Below are 22,868 nucleotides of genomic sequence, written 5' to 3' on the forward strand. Positions count from 1 at the left end.
TTCTCACGTAGAGTCGAGAAAATAACTAAAATGACCTAAAGATCGCATTCCAAAACGTCCTTTCCGAAAAAAATTTTCGAATAAAACTCGCCGACTGACTCGAGAAAATCTTGGCCATCCGAATAAAATTTTCAGAGACGATGTTAGCAGAATGTAACCTAAGTATCGAGATTTGCAACAAACGCGTAATATATTTTGGAATTGATATTTTACATTGTATTATCTCTCTTCTCTCTCTCTTGAAGGAACTATTCTATTCTTATATTTATTAATAGTGTAATAGATATAATTGATACCTTTAAGTCGCACAGACGATGACCTTTCCCAACGATATGCATATTCACACTTTTGAAAATTATTTACTGTCTGTGACGTAGGCAACGCGCGCGTTTTATTCATGTGTGACAACATACGAATAAAAAAAATAAATACATTAGTCACCAAATAAGTGACTGCAGCGCGCCAAACGTAAGATCTCGTAACTAAAATGCCATGTGATTTAGGGTCTGTTCTTTTTAGCTGCACTGCTGCACTAGTGCAATAAGTTGGAAAGAGACAAACATACTTTCTTTCACTCTAACTAATTGCACTAGTGCAGTAGTGCAGCTAAAAAGAACAGACCCGTAGTTTAGGCTGTGTGCACGTGTATGTGAAATTTTAAATTGCAATATATTTGTCATAAATGAATGAAAGTCATAGATATATTTATATCTACGATAAAAATATACGTATAATATATGAATGATTTTTCAATATTCTGTCAATCTATCGAAATACACAGTTTAATCTAATCTAACCTTACAGCTGACCTGTCAGTTGATTTTGCAACCCATGTGTGTATTATTAAAAAATAATTTAGCAGTGAACAAATATCGCTCGTAATTAAAATTTTTATTTATGTGAAAAAAATTAAAAATTTTAGGAAAAAGAAATGTCTAGTACAGAATGGAAGTAGAACGTGACGAAGTCGCAGTGGAATCACGTCCGTCATTGATAACGACGCAGTGTGAAACTTTAAACAAAAATGATGTAGTCCGAGATGATACAGAAAGCAGAACTGAAGGAGATAATGAATTACAATCAGAAATCTTAGAGACTAAAGATTCCTGTAATTTAATGAATAGTCAAACTTGCTTACAATCCAGCGAACAAACAAATCCAACTGTAATCTCAGATGAAATTTGTTCTGACTCTTCACAAGTAAGTTTAATACATAAATATTGATATATTAGAAGGATTATATTTTATTCATGAATTAATATAATACTTTTACAATATTGTTAAACAATATTGTAAAAATATTGTAAGAATACTTTTATAATTAACAATATTTTTTTTATCAATGTATGGATATCTCTTATCGAAGTATGATAAATATATTATTATAGCACAAACTATATAATAATTAATTCTCAGACTTATATTATAATATTAAATTATAGGCAACACACGATACATTATTTTCAAAGAGAATAGCAAATATTACAATATCAGAACAAATAGAAAATTGCAAAGTTGACATCACAGAGTCAAAAAATTCAAAAGATATCGAATTAACAGAATCCACCTGCATCCAGTACAATTGGTCTATAGCACCGAGGCCATTATGTGTAGCTACTAAAGAATATCAGCCTACAGATCTGTATGAGAATTTTACAAAAGGTTGCCAATGGTCCCCGGATGGAACATGTTTACTTGTACCATCAGAAGATTTTAGGATACGTATTTATGAACTTCCCAGAGAGTTATACTCTGGCCAATTTCCATCTGATTTTATACAGACTGACTTTATGCCTGCTCTAACTGTTAAAGAAGGTGGTCTTATATACGATGCTTGCTGGTATCCTTTTATGAACTCATGGGATCCCATAACATGTTGCTTTCTTAGTGCCAGTAGAGAGAGCCCTGTTCATTTATGGGATGCATTTACAGGACAACTACGCGCAACGTATCAACCTTACAACCAGTTAGTTATTAGTTATTACTTGATTAGTTGAATAGTTAATTAACTAATTATTAGTTGATTAATATCAAGTTAGATATTAATCAACTAATTAATTTATATATTCTGAGTTTTTAAATGTAAGAGTGTATCTTTTTTCAGAGTGGATGAAATAGAAGCTTCTCTCAGTGTTCAATTTGTAAATTCAGGAAGAGAAATATGGTGCGGCTTTAAAAATGCTGTGAGAACTTTTGATACAGATCGTCCTGGACGTCAAACAAGTACCATTCAATTTAAACACGATTTTCCAAATATGATCGGATTAGTCTCGTGTATTCGTGAAAATCCAGTCATGCCAGGCCTAATTGCCTTTGGCACATATTCTAAGTGTATTGGTATGCATTTCTATTTAGTAATGCTACTTATTAGGATATCTTTGAATTTTGATTGTATTTAATATATTTTTTTGTATATTTAAAGGACTGTACAAAGATGGACCACTTTGTACCTTTAAAACTGGAAGTGGCGTAACACAAATTGAGTTTAGTTCTTGTGGAATGAAATTATTCTCTGTTGTTCGAAAAAATGATGAATTTTTATGTTGGGATCTTCGTAATCCTGGAACTATTCTTTATTCTTTTGAAGGAAGACAAGCAGATACTAATCAAAGAATACAGTTTGCTATCACACCTGATAATAAACAAATAATTTCTGGTAAGTTAGTAAACACAAAATAACAGAATAACATTATACTCCATTAAAATTATGTATTTTATAGGTGGTATTGATGGAAGTATCATTGTGTGGGAATTATCAGAAATTACAGATTATGAAAATTTGAATCAAAAATATAAAATAAAGTTGTCCAAAGATTGTATAAATGGAACGAGCTTACATAGAAGTTTACCAATCATGGCAACTAGTTCCGGTCAAAGACAATGTGGTGAAAATACACACAGAGACAATAGTGTAAGATTGTGGTGGGCTTCTTAAATAATATAGTTTTAGTTAGTTCATTTACTAGTAAGTTAAAGATAAAACTGTAAATATTTTATATATAATTATAGTTAAAGATAAAATTGTAAATATTTTATATATAATTATGGTTTTATAAAAATTATCACTTACAATATCATAGTTTAATCTTTTCAATATCACGACTTTAATCAGCATTCACGTAATGAACGACGTTAAAGCAGTTTTTTTATACCTTCTCATTTTTTTGTAATTATTTTTATTTAATAATTTTATAATGAAATAATCTTACAATGTTATGTCTAAATTTATATTTAAAATTATACAAAAACATAAATGTCATCTTAGTAATAGTTATATCAGATGTAAAATTAGATAAAAATGTTAAGAGTATCTTTCAATGAATTCTTCAATTACAATAAGTAAGAAACTTGAATATTATATAATACATTATTTTTTATATGCGCACTTTGCTGACACATGCCATTATATGTAAAATTTTGAGCTATATCAATATGTACTATTAAATCATTTGCTTATTAAATACAACATGTATTATATTAAATATACATAAACGTAATTAATGAGAAAACTCATTAATTTTTCGTATGAGACCTCGTAACTCTGTTAGGAACTGAAATAAAATTTTAATAGAATATTTTGTTATATGACTGTAGTACTTTTTATTATATCAATAAAACTTACTATGTTTTGGTGTATCCCATAATATAAGATTCTCATTACACGCATGTTTGCTTCGACTTTGTCTGGGGGGCGTTTTATTACGATTTCGTTTCGAATGAGGAGTCATAGGTAACACTGGTTTGCTTTCAGCACACGCCAAACATGTTTCCGCTGTAACAAAATATAATTACATCAAGAGTCATGTACTTTTTAATATAATGTGTAAATAAATTCAAAAGTTTTACCACTAAATGCAACACTTTTTCGAGATGATCTTCTTTTCTTATCAATATTCTCTGTCAATATCGTTTTTCTCATTTCCGTTATATTGTCTTTGTCTGGTGTCTTATATTTATTTTCATCCTTTTGAGATAATTTTAACAAACTTTTTCTATTTGACTTTACAGGATCCTTATTTTCCTTTTTACTGACGCTTCTCCTTGGAGTCTAGAAACAATTATTTTTTATTTATATAATTAAAACATAATACATGTAAATATTTTAATATTTATATATAATAGTAGTATAATAGTAGTGTATAAGATGTATAGAAAAATTCTTATTCAATATTCAATATTATCAAGATATGTTGATCTACAGTTATAACAGTAATGCTAAATATTAAAAAAAGTTCAAGATCATTAACATTAAAAAAAGTACAGTAACATTATAACTTACACAATGACTCTTGCTTGTCCTATCAATTTTAGGAGTATTAACCGTTGTGATAGTTCTATTTCTAAGTATTTTTATTCCTAAATCATGATTTTCCATTTCTGTCTTATTTAAAATTGTGTCAGAGGGTGTTGCAGTTTCTAACGGTGTTGCAGGTATAATATTTATAAATACGTTTTCAGAGGATATTTCAGTTTCTAATGGTGTTGCAGATATATTTATATTTTCCATATTTTTATGCTGATTTTGATATTTTAATTTTTTCTTAGGTGATATAATCCTTGCATCACTTGGTGATGATTCTTTATCAAATGTAGTGTTAAGTGAATGTGCATTAGAATCAAAGGTATCCTGAATAGATAGTTTATATTTATTTGGTTTTTCTTTATCTAATCTTTGTATTTCCGTCGAAATCTCATTCATATCATCAAAATGATCAGAATCATCAGTTTCAAAGTTTAATTTCTTTTCAGCATGAAAACACTCTTCTGGGCTTAATTCATCCAAATCGAGATTGTCTATTCTTCTTAAAGCAAGAGATAAATTTAATTTAGTTTGTTCTTCTTCATCAAGAGGGACTTCATTTAGAACTATCTGATCATCAAAATTGACTTTATGTGCAGATTTTGTATGGGTCTCTTTATGTACTAATTCTTCCGATTTCTTTAATATACTCTTACCAGGCGTTTGATCGGAATTAATATATGATATTGTATCATCTAATTGAATTTCTGGTGTTTTACCCATTTGACTTACTTTCATAGTGACAAATGGACTCTTTATTCTTTTATTGCCGGATAATTGCACTTCTTGTACCAAGCTTTTAAAACTTTCACGTCGAATAGGTGTCGATTTGCGAGTAAGCTCGAAGGACTTAGATTTCCTTGTATTACACTGCGTATCAGTACTATCATCAAAGTTCACAGATTTTCTGGTATTTTTGGAAGGTGTAAAATGTTTTATACTTACATCTTTTATATTTGTATCTTGCATCAAGTTACTTGTTTTCCCTTGCATCTTTTCTTTTCTGGCAGCCATGATTAATGATCGTAACGAGCTTGATGATTTGGCTTGAGGTTTTGATGGTTCAATTTGTTTTTTAATAGGCATTCGTTTTTTGACGGCAGGTTTGGCAACAATGCATTCTTCTTGCCATCCACTGTTTCGACGTTGCTCTAGTTTCTCAAATCGCGAATCACAGTTCCTTACTTCCATGTATGCCATATCCCAAAATCCTTGCAAATCTCTACAAGTAACTAGTTTTTCTCCTTTACCATTTTCACAGTCTTCTACTAAACTACGAAATCTCTCAAACTTTTTATTTATTAGCAAATTTGTCTGTCCTACTGCTTGATGTATTTCATACATAGCATCATCTGGAATATCCTTTTCTAATTTGATGTCCAACCATTTTCTACAAAGTTCCTTAAGTCTCTCAGTTTCTTTGTTCAATAGAAACTTAAAATATTGCGCAGTTCGTTCCTCTTCTTCCACAGATATATTCAAATTTTTCATTACAGTATCTTTGGTTGGAATTTCATCGGATAAGCGAGGATAAATGCCCAGTCGCTGCTGTTGTTCTTTTCTAGCATTCTTCTTGCCACGGCTCAGTGTGAGATATGGTGAAAAAGTAATGAGATCTTCCGTACAGTTTCTATTACCAAAAGATGTATTAATTGGCGTATTCTTTTGTGATGGTGTTTGTATATCAGTATTGCCTGATAAAGATTTATTTTGAGAGGAATCTTGTATTGAATCTTGTATTTCTTCTTCCGATGATAATTTTGTTGTAGTTTTGTTTAATTGAGGTGTAACATCATTTAGATCATCACAAATTGATTTATTTAATCTCTGTAATGATTTTTGTTCATTTGATAACTTTGGACTTGCAGAAATTTTGAAATTTGTTGTAGTACCATTAATATCAGGAATTTTTTCATTTAATTTTTGTGATGATGTATCTTTCTGTTCATTTCTATCAATTGTCTTGCATTCTGTTGATTTATCTTGTATAAAGAAATCTCCTTTCTCCTGTGGAGTTTGTTCTACTTGTACAAGACCAAATAAAGGCATTTTAAGTAATCCGTTAGGAGGTTTAAATTCACATTTATCCGGGGCAAAGGATTTCTGTTTTTTATTACTAGATGTTGGTTTTTTTATATTCATTGAAGGATATTTAGTTGAAGTTGAAGCTGCAGCTATATTCTTTGTAACAATCTGTTGTTTAGATGTTGCTTTAGATAACAATCGTTTTTGTGTAGCTTTTGTAATTCCTTTTGGAAAATTATTATTTGATTGTGTTGTTTGCTTAGATGTTTTTGCACCCACAGTTGTTGCATTTGTTACTGTAGTTGCAGCGCTTCGAGTCACAGGAGAATACACAGAATGGTGTACAACACCAACTTTAAATGCAGGTTTTTTCCTAGCAGCTTCCATCTTTTTCTTCCTCTTGCGTTCTTCTCTCCACTTTATCAGTTTTTTCATACGTGCATCTTTAATAGACATATCCTCCACTAAAAATCATAAATTCAATTATATTGATTGATCAATTTAACATAAATTAGCATGAATATAAATCAATTAAAAGAAGGAAGAATACTAGTTTACATGTATACAAGCTGTCTCAAAATTAAACAAATAACAATATTGTTAATATGTCCTATAAATATAAAGAAGAAAAAGATATTATATGTATAAACATTGATTCAAAAATTTCATTAAAATGTTATATAAATATTAAATATTAAGACAATAACAAATTCATTGTTCATGTACAAAATAAATATAAAAATAAATTAGCAATGTGTTCATCCAATGTTTCTTTTTATGTTTCCTTGCAACTCAATATTTAAGAAATTGTAAAAATAAAAATATCTTATATAAAAATCAATTTATGAAAAGAACTCATAAAAATAATAATTTGACACTCATTAGAATATCATTTTGAAATAGAAAATTAAACAATTTTTTTCTTTTAAATGCAATGTATGTGTAAAATATTTTTAAATCAATGTATGTATAATATTTTTTCTTGTTTCTATTAAAGTGTATTGACAAAATTTAATTGTTTGATTTTTAGATACTCTTATAAAAGAAACTCTTTATAAAAAAAGCAATTACTTCTATTACATATATAGGCATATACAATATTTATTTACATATATTTATGTATATATTGGCATTATATTTTTTTACTATTAACTATTAAATAATATTGAATTCCATTAGCACTTTTTTTAATATATATAGTATTTAAATGCTTTTAGAACGTTCTGATCTTTTTTCTCTCTTCTTCGTATCCTATTTAATCCTTTACTCTTGATTTTAAATTTTACCTCTTATCTTAAAATTCTCTTAAAAAGAGAAGAAACTCAAAAATAACATCCAAAGAACATGTTTGTAGCGCATTTAAACACATCTGTACAGCAATAGACTTAATATTATTAGCATATTTGAAATTTATAAAGGCTATCAAAATTTATTCAAAATTATATCAAATACATGACTGTAATTATATTCATCTTATTACAATTAACATTCAAATACCAACCCTACCAATGATTCTCAGCACGTAGAACGAAATAAAAAGTAAAAAATGATAAATGTTTTAATGATAAAAATATTACATAAGTGAAAATACATAAACAATATGCAAGGCTGCTTCAAAAGGAGTTAGCTCTAGTTATCAGTAATCTCATTGTCATGAAAGAAGCATATCGTGTCTCGTTAAACAATTAAAAATTCGTCAACTTACGCGGGCTGGCAGAAATCGAGACATCTTGCAATTTGCGGTTCTTATCGAAGGCTCGTGTCCTGACTTCTCTGCGAGATTCCACGTGCTTAGAAGCGCGTAGAACTCGACCGTGATCCGCGTGGCCAAAACCTGGACGCGGATTCTTATATTGTTGCTTGAAATCCGCCATTCCGCGACGATTCAACGTAACTCTACAAATTCTCACGTACTTCTACAATCTACAACGGCAATATAACTGAAAGTCACTTCAAATTGATAGTTGTGACGTTGAACGTCGAATAGCGACACGCGACGATCCCCATTGGCCAGCTCAAAGTAGTGAAATCAGTCTCGCCAATCGACAGATTGTCATCCAACAGCAAGATTGCTTCAGAGTATAAGAAGATTTGATTGACCAATCAGAACAAAGAAATCTGTGCTTCTCTCGTCCTGATTGGTCAGCCAAACCTATTCGATCCAACGAATAGAGTTTTAAAATTATTATGAATTGCTATGATGTTATTGAGAATTTTGTATATACCATGTTTCAAAATATTTCCATATGTGATATGGTGGATTATTCTCTTAGAAATTGAGTAATTGCGATTGTGAAACACAAGATTTCTCATTGAAGTCTTCAACAAGGATATATATGATGAGTTTAAGTAAAAGGAAACAGAAATAAGAATTTAAGTGAGTATAATTTTTCTGTATTTTTTTTCAGTTTCAAGTCACAGACATTACAAATGCCAGATATAACAAGTAACAATATTATTGATGCAAGTAATTCAGTATAGAACCAATAATTAAATATATATCACCCGTATAATGTTTTACATTTTACAGAAACGATTGAGATAGAAAAGATTAGAGACAAATTGAATACGTAATTTATGCGCAAAGCAATCAACTTTGATAATTTTCCAGATACCCAGCCATTTTAGAGGAATATTGAAACTAAAATTGCATAATGAAGGGAGGAGGAGGATATTAAAGTAAAAATAAAACAACTGTATTTTGCCAGTAATTCGATCAAGATAGAGATGCAAAGAGCCAGACAGTTGGCAGCTGATTTCCTCCCGTGCAACCACGTGTCCAATTTTATATGGCTATTGAAATTCATGTATCGAATGACGGGTTGCAGCAGCTACATGGATCGCGAGCTTATCACCTCTCGCTTCTTCCCGCTAAAATGAGAACTGGCCGAAGGAGGAGATATGTACAAGTAGAAACACGGACACGAGCGCCTTTGTAAACTCCGGCTGGCGCGCGAAGCTGAAGGCTGGAGCGTGCGGCAAAACAAACGAGCTCGCTTTTGTTTGTCGTCGGCGAAAAATTGCGGAAAGAAAACAAGAGCCGGGGATGGGAAGAGACGCGACGCGTTTGTGGTTGTGAAAGTTGCGCAACCAAGGGAAGACAAGCGCAATATTGTCCGGACGGATTGCGCCATTTGCACGATCCGCGACGCGGAAGAGGATTCGCAATCTTCTCTCCCTCTCCCTCTCTCTTTCTCCCTCTCGCTCTTTCTCGTGGGAGAGAACGGTGGTGAGCTTCGTCGATCGTGTGTCGGACATATTTATCCCGGGCGCGAAAGTTTCTCCAACACTGAGAAAGCTTCTTTCTTCGCGACGCACGTTTGAAAGGATTAAAGGAGAGGAGGAACTGGAAGAAGAGTCGTGCCGGTTCGCGCATGAGGCGCGAGATGAACGGTGATCGGTAATCATCACGAGGTAAGAAAGAAAGGGAGAAAGGAAAAATACGCGACGAGATGGCCACGATCACGAGCACGACCTTCCCGAGGGTACTGAAGATATTACGGGAAAACAACAATGTCAAGGAAAAGCGCGAGGTTTTAACCTACATCTCCAGGTAAACTGTCACGAGTCCAGTCCCGCGAAATCCCTCGCTCATCGTGACAAAGATGAACGAGGCGAGATATTGTTACTATTTAATGTGAACGCTTTTATTTTATTTCACGAAGCGGATGGAATTAGAAGACCCCTTTGTAAGATAAATTATTTTAACGTCATCAGAATTGTCATTAGATATTAAGTCTTTTTCTTCTTTATGGTGCACTTTCTGCATTTATAATAAAACTCGAGATTTAAAAAGAGGGAAAAAAAAATTATAAAAAAAGCACATAACATGTAGAAAAAAATAATTCATTAGCAGTATAATTGTTTGAAGTTAAAATTAATTATATTGCAGCTTGAATTATGTATTTATAGATTGTTTAGATGCATACACACATATATACATATATGTGTGTTTATATATTAAATGTCAAATGAAAATTTATAATTTAAGATCCATAATTAACACATGATATAAATGCTATTAGTGTTATATTAAATTTGTTTAGATAAAATTGAATAGGGATTCAATATAAAATTATGTAAATAAAACAATAGAATTGCACCTAGAGATACATACTTATAAGAAATATTTATATATAGAGATACATTATATAGTACTATTCAATAAAGATATTGTATTTGTTAAAACATTTCCTTTGACACTTGTAAAGAAAGAATTTAATTATTAACATTGTATTACAGTCAAGCTAAAAAATTAGAATCAAGCGGTGTTCTCAAAGAGGATCGCTACAAGGAATTGTGCAGACTGGTTATAGAAGCATTTACAAAACATGAAGGAAGTATGCAGAACGAAGCATTAGGTGCGCTTAATGCCATTGTAAAAGAATTCAAAACGCATTCTTTACATCTTTTCGAATCAATGTTACAGACAGATAAGAGGACAAGGTTTGTCTTGTTAAATTTATATTGTAATTAATTTATATACTTTATATTATACTAATTTATATTTATATAAATTTATATATTAGAGATTTTAATAAAATGCGACATATTCTTGATTGACTTTAGATTAAAAATCCTTAAGCTACTGGAAATAGTAGAAGACAATGCTATTTCTGCAGCTGCCAATGATGGACAGGCTTTAAATTTTTTTAAAGATTGTATGCATAATGTGCAACCTAATTTAATGGAATGGTTGATGCCAACAGCATGCGTGGATAATTTGCAAATGTTGACAAAAGTTGAGCACCAACCCTTATCAGATGAGCAAAAATTAGATGAAGATACAAATAGTTATGCGCTTATTCTTTTGAGAAGATTGTACAGATTGGCTGCTATAACATTTGATCAAAATGTTCAGAGGGTAAACGCATATACACAATTGTATTATATATAATTTTTAAAATTATGATCAGAAAGGAATTATATATTTTTTTTTAGTTTGATACATTACTGATGGATAAGATTATAATACTGGCCTATATGGGACATAAGCGCCAGCGTGGTCCTGCTTTGAAAGTTTTGCAGCAAGCTGTTGCAACTAACTCGTCATCACGTATTCGTAAAGATTACCCTAATCTATGGGCACAATATAAGACCAATTTACAATCCACATATTGTAAACGTATGTTGCTGTTAGTAGCAGCATGTGATCCAGATTGGACTATTCAATGGAATACTACTATCCAGTTTCTTGCTACTGATCTTCATCGTGGTGCTACCCTCATAAATAATTTGTTAAGTGTTGAAGAAAAAGCCTTCAAATCTACTGATCCTATTATACGCAGGTACTACTGAAATTATAGTTCTGCAATTAAAAATTGATTATTATTATATAAAAAACTAATATAGATTTGTTATTATATTGCAGACAAGCTTTCCTCTCATGGAAATTGTTGATTGACAATTTTGCTTTAGATCACCAAGAACTTGCTACTCCTAGGAGAATAAAATTACTTTGTATTCCATTAAATACTAAGAACAGTAAAACTGAATTAATTGCATTAACAAAATTAGAAGTTTGGTGGCACTTAATTATTAAATTGTATAAAGATATTGCAAAATTTGCTACTCCTGTTATCACACAATTTCTAAACTATTGTTTTGGACCACTTGGAGATACACCATTGCTTTCCTCCAAATTTGATGTTGTTGCCTCTCCAGGCAAAAGATTTTTTAAGACAAAAGTAGTTGCTGTGGATGCCTTGTGTCAATTAGTTGTCACAAAGGAAGATCTCATTGCAGTTTGTGCTCCAATGTTAGAAGAAAGACTTCCTCATGCTATATCTGATGAGGTGTTTCAAGAATGTTCTAAAAGCATTATTCACAGTGTAGGAGAAGCTCTACTCATTCTTGGTCAACTTACAGATCAAGAAATGAAAAATCGTTTCCAGCTTGGTAAAATATTGTGGGCAAATTTGATGACATATATAAAAAATATAAAACCTGGAACAAAGGTTATTAATGAATATTAAATTTTTTTATTTTGTATGACAAAATATCTATGTATTATAATAAATGTTACATACTCTTACAGGACCATCTGTATAAAGATGTAATACTAGTCGTAACAGAATTGGGAAACCATATAGATAAAATTATGGTAAAAGATATGATTTTCAATGTAATTTTGCTGGATATTGTATACCTTGTTGAGGACACTGGTTTTCATGATAACGCATTACCAGAATTCGTATTAAAACTTTTATCATCGCCAATACTTAATGAAATGCCAAATTATAGTTTGTATGTATAAATTAAATTTGTTGAAATCATATCCATACTTTATAAGTATCTTATATAATATTCTATTTCTATATTATAGGGATCGTATTAACTATGCATTCAAGTGCCTTCTGGAGCGGTGTTTTAGCCCAGAATTTACATATTCCTCAGGTGTGCTTGGGTTTCTGGAAACAATAATTGAAAATTTGAAATTAATGATTGACACACATAAAAATATGTGAGTCTAAAAGTTAATAACATATTTGTAATATTTGTAATATTTGCAGCTTGATAACAAATGATATATTACAGGAAAGTTTACATCGAATTATGGTCTATAATATCACAGATATTAACAAAATATATGTCAAACTGTGAAGTTGCTAATGAAAATGAATATAATTTCAAAATTGTCAAATTGATCTTATCACTCCCACTTCAATATTCATTTCTGGAAAATCTTGAACAGGTTCATATATAATTTTAATAAACATTTTGTAAACATTTTTGTTTATTACCACATGTTTATTTTACAATAGCTCTTGTTTATATATTAATTTTGCAGATGAAAGATCATGCAAAAGTATGGAAAGCTTTATATAAACAATTTGAGTTACAATCAAATTCAACTAGTGCAACAAAGCAAAATGAAATCTTACTGAATATTGCAAACATGATGCGAGAATGTTTAAATACAAATAAAAATTGTTGTTCTTTTATTGTAAATTGCTTAGATACTTTATTGAGCACCCTCGATTATGAATCATTGTTAGGTATGTATAGTTAATCCTTATATTTTACATAAAATAATGATTAAAATATTGTACCTTATACTCATAATTCATATTTCAGCTGAAGATGAATTCCCATCCATTGTACAACTCATATTAGATGTTATAATAACTTCGCTTAATAATGTACAAAATCTTAATTCTGAAATAGCTCTGAAAATGTTATCAGCTATGCTTATTACTGTATATGGACACAATCCACAAAAAGTAATATCATATCTGCATAATTGTAAATCGGTGATCAAACTTATACTTACATCGCAAATAAATGCACTTTTTAAAGAGGTATGATATCAATATTAATTTTTATAAAGTAATTATTTTGATTTGCATTGTTATCCAGCTATAACTGTCTGGTTTCTTTATATTAATAAACTTCTTTGTTTATATAGGTTGCAAGCATGTGGGAGTTTATAATTAAAATTTTTAAAGGACTTAATAAACAATTGGATCACGAACTTTTATCTTCGTTCAAAGAAACGATTATAATTGCAATGAATCATTCTAATCCAGATTTAAGATCTTTAACACAATCTATTTTTGAAGTTAAAGATTGCTTGGACAGTAACGCTAAGTGCATTTTAGATGAAATAGAAGAAACAATCGAGAAATCTCATTCCAAATCTGATAGTGTTACAAAAATAAAAGCAGAAACAGAACAAACAAAAGAGATACATATAGCTGGGAGTTTCTTGAATAGGAAATCTGCTAATACAAAATCAGTATCTAGTAAGGCAACAGAAAAAACTGATAAATATACGCTGATATTACCTGAACCTGATTCGCAAGTAAATAATATTTGTTATTTCATGTACATACATTATTTTTATATCTTTGTCTATATTCTTAAATTTATTTGTAGGATTATGTGTATATAAAAACAGATTTGAAATTTGATGTAAATCGTTTGACTGAGCATCAAAAAGAAAGTTTAAAGAAAAGGAGAGAAGATATACCAGCATTGTATAATGATCTTTCTCAATCATCCTCACAGAATTCTCAAAATTTGCAAGAATGGTTTGATATTAAAGTCAAACATATTAATGAAACAGATAAAATCAATAATAGAAAGAGTGACTCTATAACTCAAAAACTTATCGATAATGACGCCAATAAGGAAAATAAAATTATGCAAACAAAGTCTGCTAATGTGGTGGATAAAGTAGTTGATAGTCACATCAGTAGCGAATTGGATGTAAATATTGAAGAAAATATCGCTGATACTAAGCAAAATGAAGATTTAATAAATGAAGTTGAGAAACTGGATTCTAATGAAAAACAAGAAGAAAATGAAACAGATATATCGAAGCAAACAAACTCGGCACATACAGCGTCTATCAGTGAACAAAATACTGCAGAAATAAACGAAAAAACAGATGCTACAACTACAATAGTAAAAAAATTAAATTTTGAATCACGAGAGGAATTTTCTGAAAATAAAACACAAGAACGACAATCATCTCCTTCGATGTTAGATAGTATCAAACGACGACATCGTAATAGCACAACAAAATTAAATTCATCGTTAAAAAGTGACGAAGTTGTAGAAAGTCAAAAAGATTCAAGTGCAACAAATATACAAAGAACGTTGAGAATGAAAATTTCTCAGGAAAAACCTGGTACAAATAGTAAACACAAGTCAGACGATGATATTGATATTAAAGAAAATTCTAATGAAAATAAGAAAGGTATTAAGCGTAAATATACATCGGATACTGAATCGGATGGGATACAACGTCGAAAGCGAAAAAGTTTTAATGATGACAGTGGTGAAACATCACGAGGCAATGACTCTTTGGACATAGATATGGAGAATGTGAGTCAACGTGTGAAAAATGAAATGTCTCGTTTAAAGATCGACATGGTATTTGACTGTCCTGTGGTCAATCGTCGTCGAGTTAAACATTTGGATGAAGGAGAAAAAGAAACATTTATACAGGAAATTGATGCAGGAAAGAAACATGGATTAAGGAAATATGGAACACTTGATAATAAGAATTTTAAACAGAAATCCCTAGATGGGAGGTTTGTAGAAGGATCAAAAAGAGTTTCAAAAACACAGGAAAAAAATACAAAAGATGCAGATGATACAGATCCAGGAATATTTAAAAGACGAGGTAGAAGAAGTACAAGACAGGAGCCTAATAAGAGTGATTTAGACATTAATAAAGATGTTAAAAAATCCACCATAACTAATACTATTGACAAGGCGCAAGTAACCGATACTATTGACAAGGTACCTGAATTGAAAAATTCAGGCACAGATATGACAGATGAAGTTCCAACATCCAGCCAAGTTATACAAGACGTTACAATTAGCAAAGTTCAAGATGAAAAATCTGAAACAGATAATTCTAAATTTATCAGTTTGAATGTAGAGTCTTCAGAACTTACTGCATCGAGCAAGCAAAGTGAAGATGAAATTGAAGAAGTAGAAAGTTTTGTAGAAAGTTCACAAATTCCTAATGTCGATGTAAAATTAGATAAAATATGTGGCGAGAAACAATGTTTCATTAAAATTAATAAAATAGAGAATATTCCTCTTACTAAAGCTTCTGATACGATTATGGAAAAAAATTATGTACCTGAATCTATCCCCATGGATTGTGACGATAATGTACCTGATCCATGTAAACAATCAGATGAAGCTAATCTTAATAATACAGAAATGAATGATGAAAATAAAGATAAAGATAGTACAAATAAAGATACGATTCAGGAAACTAATAGTTCCAATTTAAAAATTATAATTTCAGAAGGTCAGAAGACAATCGAAAATTCGTCATCGATCAAATCTACAAGTATAACTAGTTTTTCTTCGCCGAAAAGTAGTATCAAAGTGTTTTGTAAACTTAAACCATTCACAGGACGTGCTGCTCATATGCTAGGTTTAGTTACAAAGCAAGCGCAACTCGAAGGTGACAATCCAACTATTGTACTAGAAGATGAATCGTCTATAAAAAAATTAAAAACCAAGGATGCAGAAAACGATACGAGTAAAAAGACTATAGCAATTAAAGAGATCGATAAAATAAGCGGACCTTCTGGTAGTCGACAAGAAAAGATTTTCAGCAATATGAGATCGGCCGATTATTGTGCATCTCCATCGATGCAAGCATTTACTACTTTGAAAAATGATGGCGAGAAACTTTCATTTAAACTGGACAAGAATATATCAGACTATTCATCAATGGAAATTTCAGTCGATAAAGAAAATGAAGGAGGTGCATCATTTTCGTGTGAAAAAGACGATCTACCAATATTGGAATGGTCAAGCGCTAATCCACCTTCATTAACGGCATCGCCGAGTGCAAGTATTCTTAAACGTCAACGGTCGAGCGTACCAGAACCAGATTTAGATTCTTCAACTCCTAACAAGGTATATTTTCTGCAATTTAGTTTATATTATATCTACATATATAATGTTTTAAGAATACATATACAGAGATATCTAACAAAATTAAAAATTATTTTTGATGTTATCATAATAAAAAAATCTGTGTTACATATTGTATATTGTTTCTCATGTTTTAGTATTTCTGTCTAAATTTTTTCTCATATATATATATATATATATATATATATATATATATATATATATATATATATATATAGATTAATAAATATATTTAAATGTTTTTATTATAGCGAAAGCGAGTAAGCTTTGCAGATCCACCGGTATCAAAAGAGATGGGTTATGAAATATCAAATACAGAATTTTCACAAAAAACTAACAAATGTTCCACAGCACGTAGTCCTATGCCAAGAAAGGATTCTCCACTTAAGCTCAAACAGACTAAGCTTAAATTTGTACCAATAGATGTAGAAAAAGTAATAATTGAGAACGATTCTCAAAATGAAAGTGACTCTGAAGCTGTTTTGGAAGCCGAGAAGAAAAATGAATCATTAACAAAGATATCTGAAGCAGATTCTGAAGCTATGAATATAGATAAATCAGTATCTGACGATTTTGCAGAAAATGATAACGTTGAAGTAAATGCCCATGCGAGAATTAAGATCGACGAAGAATTAGGAATAGCGCAGGAAATTGAAATAACTGCGGATTCTTTTGCTCCTGTCCCGGAAAATCAACAGACTTTATCTTCAGAAGATTCCGAGCAAAATCCAGCTGACACTGCATCAATGGACTGCGTCGGAACAGAAGATTCCGAAACGCAACGAGATATCTTTGACGGAACGGACACGATAAATAATATTGTACCAATAAAGATGAATAACGATGACATTAATACATCCGTACAAAATAATTCGGTAAATTCTATTAAACTGAACGTGATCAATGATTCTGTGATAGCGGCTTTATCTACCAAAGATGACAATACAACAAGTATGGAGGATACTGTAGATATCCAAAATATTACCGAATTGAATTCCACTGTCAATACAGATGAGGTATTCTGTGGAAAGCTGATACGTACTAGTACAGAGACAACGGAAAACTTAATGGAACAAGATACTTTACCGGTAACGGATTCCTTATTTGCGAGTTTACCGTTAACTCAAGAATCTACTCAAAGCCAGGAGGCTCAGAATAATGTGGAACCTGCTCCCGAACTTCTGAATTCTACGCTGCCTATTTATCCAACATTGTCATCGTGTGTGGAACCCATCGATACTATTGTTGAACGATTGACTTATCCTCTTTGGAAAAAGAACTTGTGTACATATCTCGCGATTAGAAGTTTGCGCACGATCGGTGATCTTGCTCAATTATCGGAACGCGAAATAAACAGATTACCCGTGAAAGGTAAATCAAAGACTGAATTTGTGAAGAAAGTGTTGGAACATTTTGAAAGTACATGCATGCTGCAAGCAGAATCCTCTGATAGAGAATCGAATGTTAAGGTACAATCGCCTATCGTAGCGATGAACAAAACACCAATTGTACCAATTACCGCTCCTCCGCTAGCTGTTGCCGAAGCGGAACCTGCGACAGTTGACAATAAATCCTCAAGTTGTAGCGCGCCATTTAATCGACCTACCGAAGCTATTTCCAATAATTTGTCAAGAGAAAAGTCACCTACAGAATCCTTGGATAAAACAGAATCTATCACCAGCGACATGGATATTACATCGGAGCACATATATTCTCAAAAATCCGATTTATCAGTATTAGAAAACGAGCAGACAGGTGCGAAAGAACCAATCGTTGTTGAAAATTCGTCTAGAACATCTATAGATAATGTTAAATCCGTGCCAATTGCTTCATCCTCCGAAAGCATGTACGTAATTTTCTATATGTTATTTAAAATATAAAATAAATAATTATATATATATTCATAAAGTTTATATAATTTTTAAAAAAATACTTTTTAGCGCTGTGAATGAAATAGTATTACCTTCAAGTAGCACGGACACATCAAAAAGTCGTGCTAAATCTTCAAATGTATACGAAGAACTTCTCATCACGCACTCCTCTGTTGGTACTAGTACCGAGGAAATTGGTTCCGCGACGCCGAGTGTTCAAAAAGTAACAAGATCCGTTGAATCTCAGATGGCGCTTGAGGAATTATTAGATGAAATTGATGTAAATCTGGTATTGGAAAGCGCAGTCAGAAGATGCAGTCCTGAGGCAATCCTTTTACAATACAAGGTAAATTTTATTTAATTTATATCGATTATATCACATCAGTGTTATCAGATAAATGAGTAAAAAATTAATCTTCAGGTAAAGATGGCACATTTGAAAGAAACAGAGTTAGTGAAGGAAACTATCAGAATGCTTGGTTTGCAAAATAAACAGCAAGTTAACGATGCATCGTTAAAAGCAGCCTGCCGTGCATGTGGCGTCAACAAAGTCCTTCTTAGATTGCCCGACATCTTCAGTTACGATAAACAGTTTTTTGATAAAGTGCTTAAGGTATATAGCAAGAAGCTTAATGTAACTGATTTTGTGAACACTTTCGATTTTAACCAATTAAAAAACGTGGTTTGCCAAAAAATCACATCATCTGAACTCATCGAGATGCTTTCGGAGAAATTGAAACAAGAAGAACAAGACGGTATTAAGCAACCCATGACTGAATTATCTAGTTTGGACGCTATGCTACAAAGATTACCGATGGACGTGATCATTAGTCATACTGTAGCGAACGAGGAGCTTATTCCGGCACAGGTAGTTCTGGATATAGCTTTACAGAATAACAGCTCGGGAGATATAGCGCAAGCGTTAAAACAATCCCCTGTTTTGGCTAGACGCGTCCTAGACAAACTGTGGACATCTCAGTTTACGATCGCGCATATCGAGAATGATGAAACATCCAAAGAGTGTTTGCTTAATATTTTTAAAAGCGTGTGCTCTAAATTGACCGCGCAAGAATTGTTAAACGCGTATCACGAAGCTATGACAAATAAGCTCATCATAAAAAACGAAAATAAATAGATTGGATTTGGAATTCTAGGTTCAGTATCATCAAATACTACGACTGATGTTTGCAGAAATATTGACGCGTCATATATATCTAGAAATTAGCTATTCTTACACTTATTTCTTCACTTATTTCATTTCAAAGTTCATAATTTGACTCTAATTATGACTCTAGTTAAGTTTTCAATGTTTTCATTTGCATCACGCACATAATTAATGGTAGCTTCTCCACTATCTTGTTGTATAGTTGCTATTGATATTTTAATCGATTTATTTGTAAGTATTCATCAAGTTCATTAATGATATGATTTGTTATAATTATAAAACATTTATGCGTTAGAGATTATATTAATCCTCGCAATACCAGACCGTATCTCGCCGCATATGTTGGCAATAGAAATATTTTACATCTTTCAAGCAAAACTGATTTGTTTGATAAAATAATTAATAATGTAGAAGAGTAATAACGCGCGAATGTTTTCTCAAAAGAAAACTTTTTCTTAAACATAAATTAACAAAAAAGATAATCTGCATTTTTTTTTATTTTTTGTATACTAGTTATTTAATCCTTTTCCTCTTTCTCTTTTTCTCTTACTTATAATTTTATCTTTTTTTTTATTTATATTTCATGCAAATTATTATCTACTATTTTTCCATAGATGTATCTAATGATGCATTTACATCTCTTGCAAATTTTCAATCAGTTAAGTCATTGCTCTATTTAAAAATATTTCAAATATTTGAATTTATGCAATTTTGAAACTCTTGATAGATTTTGAAAATTTTGATTGGTCTGGAATAATTCATTATTTCGATCTTTTATGTATCAATAAAAATTTTGTTTCTACATAATAATTTATATTCAAAATTTTTCAACATCTATTTGAGACAATTTTTAAGACTAATGAAGATTTTCAAGATTGTATAATTTCGAATAATATTTGAATTGATTTAAATTGAATTTTTTATGATATATTCAAATTAATTCGAAGCATGTTAATTGCCATCACTAAAAGTGTTCCTTATTGACCTCAAATTATTTCTTTGGCGCTTTATATTGTATTATTTATAATATATGTTTAAAGTTTTTGTAAATTTCCCGCTTATAAAATGTATCTCTCTTTTGTCCATATAATTTATATTCTCTATTTTTTTTCTAAAAAATAATTTAACTGGTGTATTTTTCAAAAGTTTAAATCATACAAAAATAAAAATATAAGAAAACAAATGGTAAGCACAAAATATATCTTCGTTGGTATTGCGAAGGTTAAAAATATTATTTTTCAGTCAATTACGCCATATTTCAGTATAACTTGTATATATTTGCATATTGAAAGAAAATTTCTCGCTACTTTAGTTAGAGATCTATTTAAAATATATTAAAGTTAATACAAAAAAAAAAAAAGAATGGACCATAGAATTTTAAAATTTTTTTTCATTTTCGAGTTTGATTGAATTTACATACAGGATGTCCCATTTTAAAATTTCCACTAGAATATATTCAGGAAAGCATTTTAGGAAAAAATATTTTAGACAAAAGTAGGGTTTTGAAAATTCTATTGAATGGTCATATCCGTTTAATCTTGAATGGAGCCGTCAAGGTTATATGGAATTCAACTTTGTTTTCTTAAATGAAACTCCCTATTTTTCATTCTTGTAGCTTATCCCGAGAACTTTTCAAAATCTCTTAATTTTACATAAACCATAAAATATCTAGTAAAATTCATTTTTTGATTATCCTACCTCAATACTTTTATACACAACATAATGTGAGAAATCAATCGATGTAAAGAAAATACATACCAAGAAAAAATATGTAATTGTTAATTGCAAATTACATATTTTTTCTTAAAGACAACTATGTGTTTTCTTTACACCAATTGATTTCTCACATTATTTTGGACATAAAAGTATTGAGGTAAGATAATCGTAAAATGAATATTTTACTATTATATGGTATGAATATTTTATGGTTTATGTAAAATTAAGAAATTTTGAAAAGTTCTCGAGATAAGCTACAAGAATATGCGATGAAAAATAGGGAGTTTCATTTAAGAAAACAAAGTTAAACTCCATGTGACTTTGACGTCTCTATTCAAGATTAAACGGATATGACATTCAATAGAATTTTCAAATCCCTACAATTTTTGTCTGAAACATTTTTTCCTAAAATGCTTTCCTGAAGAGATGTTCTAGTGGAAACTTTAAAATGGGACACCCTGTATAGACGATTTTAAATTTTTGCAGTCTTGGTGTTTAGAAATTAATCAACCTTCAAAATTCTTTTTTCACAATTATTTCGTACAATTAGTAATGACAGTAAGATGTTACATATATTTATGTTCCCGAGCGAATATAATAATTGTAGTTTTTAGAATTAAGTATTATATGAAACGCCAAATGCAAACAATTATCAATAATTATTTATTTCTTCAACAAATTTTTTTATTTATGGAATATATACTGCATGTAAATTTATACAGACTTTGTGTATCGTGACCATCCTAAATATTTCCTTTGTTTTTTTTGTGATACAGATATTTCGCAGAGAAGAGGTTGTGAAACAAAGGAGCGAATCTTATAGTTAATGAGAATTTTTTTCAGAATCAGATATGAGATAAGAAAAACATCTCTATAACATTTTTTGATGATTAAGATATTTCGACATTGCAACATTAATTAACACAATATATGTTTACGTTTGCATTAGATAGCGATTTGAGATTCGTATAATCTAGTGTATATGCTTTTCAGCATGCAATTGTTTTAGCGGATCGAATAAATTTATTTATAATTTTTTGTATCGTAATACTATTAATAACAATAGTAATAATACTAAATAATAAATAATGCCTTTTTGGAGTCGAGTTTATACACATAACACTCGCACCATACACTTACGAACTTAAATGATTAGGCGACGATCAGCTAATCAGTTTTTAATCTAAGTATGTATTATTGTAAATATATCTACATGTGTGTATGTATATCACTGACATATTGATGGACGATCAATATATTCACCGATTAATACGCTTTTTATGTATCATCTTTATTATACCTAATGTGTGTATCTGTACCAATATAATTACTTTTACAAATAAGAAACTAAAAAATTAAAGTATGAAAATTGGCAAAT

At 30.6% G+C, this 22,868-nt stretch overlaps 3 protein-coding genes across 6 annotated transcripts; 2 read left to right on the forward strand and 1 right to left on the reverse strand.

The window, feature by feature from the left end:
* Positions 1-615: 615 nt before the first annotated feature.
* Wdr79 (Telomerase Cajal body protein 1 homolog) lies at positions 616-3,466 on the forward strand. Its single transcript, XM_083084846.1, has 6 exons — positions 616-833; positions 923-1,200; positions 1,443-1,966; positions 2,105-2,337; positions 2,423-2,656; positions 2,721-3,466. Exons 2-6 carry the CDS (start codon positions 946-948, stop codon positions 2,933-2,935), a joined length of 1,461 nt encoding a protein of 486 aa, XP_082940972.1. The 5' UTR covers positions 616-833; positions 923-945; the 3' UTR covers positions 2,936-3,466.
* LOC145963150 (uncharacterized) lies at positions 3,175-8,292 on the reverse strand. 3 transcript variants are annotated; one of them, XM_083084843.1, is made up of 6 exons: positions 8,031-8,292; positions 5,246-6,789; positions 4,280-5,170; positions 3,847-4,048; positions 3,623-3,772; positions 3,175-3,551 (listed from the first exon to the last, which is right to left on the reverse strand). In XM_083084843.1, exons 1-6 carry the CDS (start codon positions 8,197-8,199, stop codon positions 3,514-3,516), a joined length of 2,994 nt encoding a protein of 997 aa, XP_082940969.1. In that variant the 5' UTR covers positions 8,200-8,292; the 3' UTR covers positions 3,175-3,513. The 3 variants fall into 3 exon arrangements, with proteins under 3 accessions (XP_082940969.1, XP_082940970.1, XP_082940968.1); XM_083084844.1 differs by lacking the exon at positions 4,280-5,170; XM_083084842.1 differs by having other exon boundaries at positions 3,177-3,551; positions 4,280-6,789.
* Positions 8,293-8,955: 663 nt separating this feature from the next.
* On the forward strand, positions 8,956-22,526 carry LOC145963148 (uncharacterized). Of its 2 annotated transcripts, XM_083084841.1 has the most exons (16): positions 8,956-9,878; positions 10,568-10,771; positions 10,895-11,189; positions 11,267-11,613; positions 11,697-12,282; positions 12,363-12,571; positions 12,651-12,788; positions 12,863-13,019; positions 13,116-13,323; positions 13,403-13,626; positions 13,734-14,129; positions 14,204-16,720; positions 16,990-18,584; positions 18,679-18,955; positions 19,031-19,477; positions 22,267-22,526. In XM_083084841.1, exons 1-16 carry the CDS (start codon positions 9,778-9,780, stop codon positions 22,315-22,317), a joined length of 7,752 nt encoding a protein of 2,583 aa, XP_082940967.1. In that variant the 5' UTR covers positions 8,956-9,777; the 3' UTR covers positions 22,318-22,526. The 2 variants fall into 2 exon arrangements, with proteins under 2 accessions (XP_082940967.1, XP_082940966.1); XM_083084840.1 differs by having other exon boundaries at positions 8,957-9,878; positions 19,031-22,526.
* Positions 22,527-22,868: the final 342 nt, after the last annotated feature.

The sequence above is a fragment of the Camponotus vicinus genome, unplaced genomic scaffold (assembly GCF_025532165.1).
Source record: "Camponotus vicinus isolate PSW18456_S1 unplaced genomic scaffold, iyCamVici1.0 SCAF_12, whole genome shotgun sequence".
Lineage (NCBI taxonomy): Eukaryota > Metazoa > Arthropoda > Insecta > Hymenoptera > Formicidae > Camponotus > Camponotus vicinus.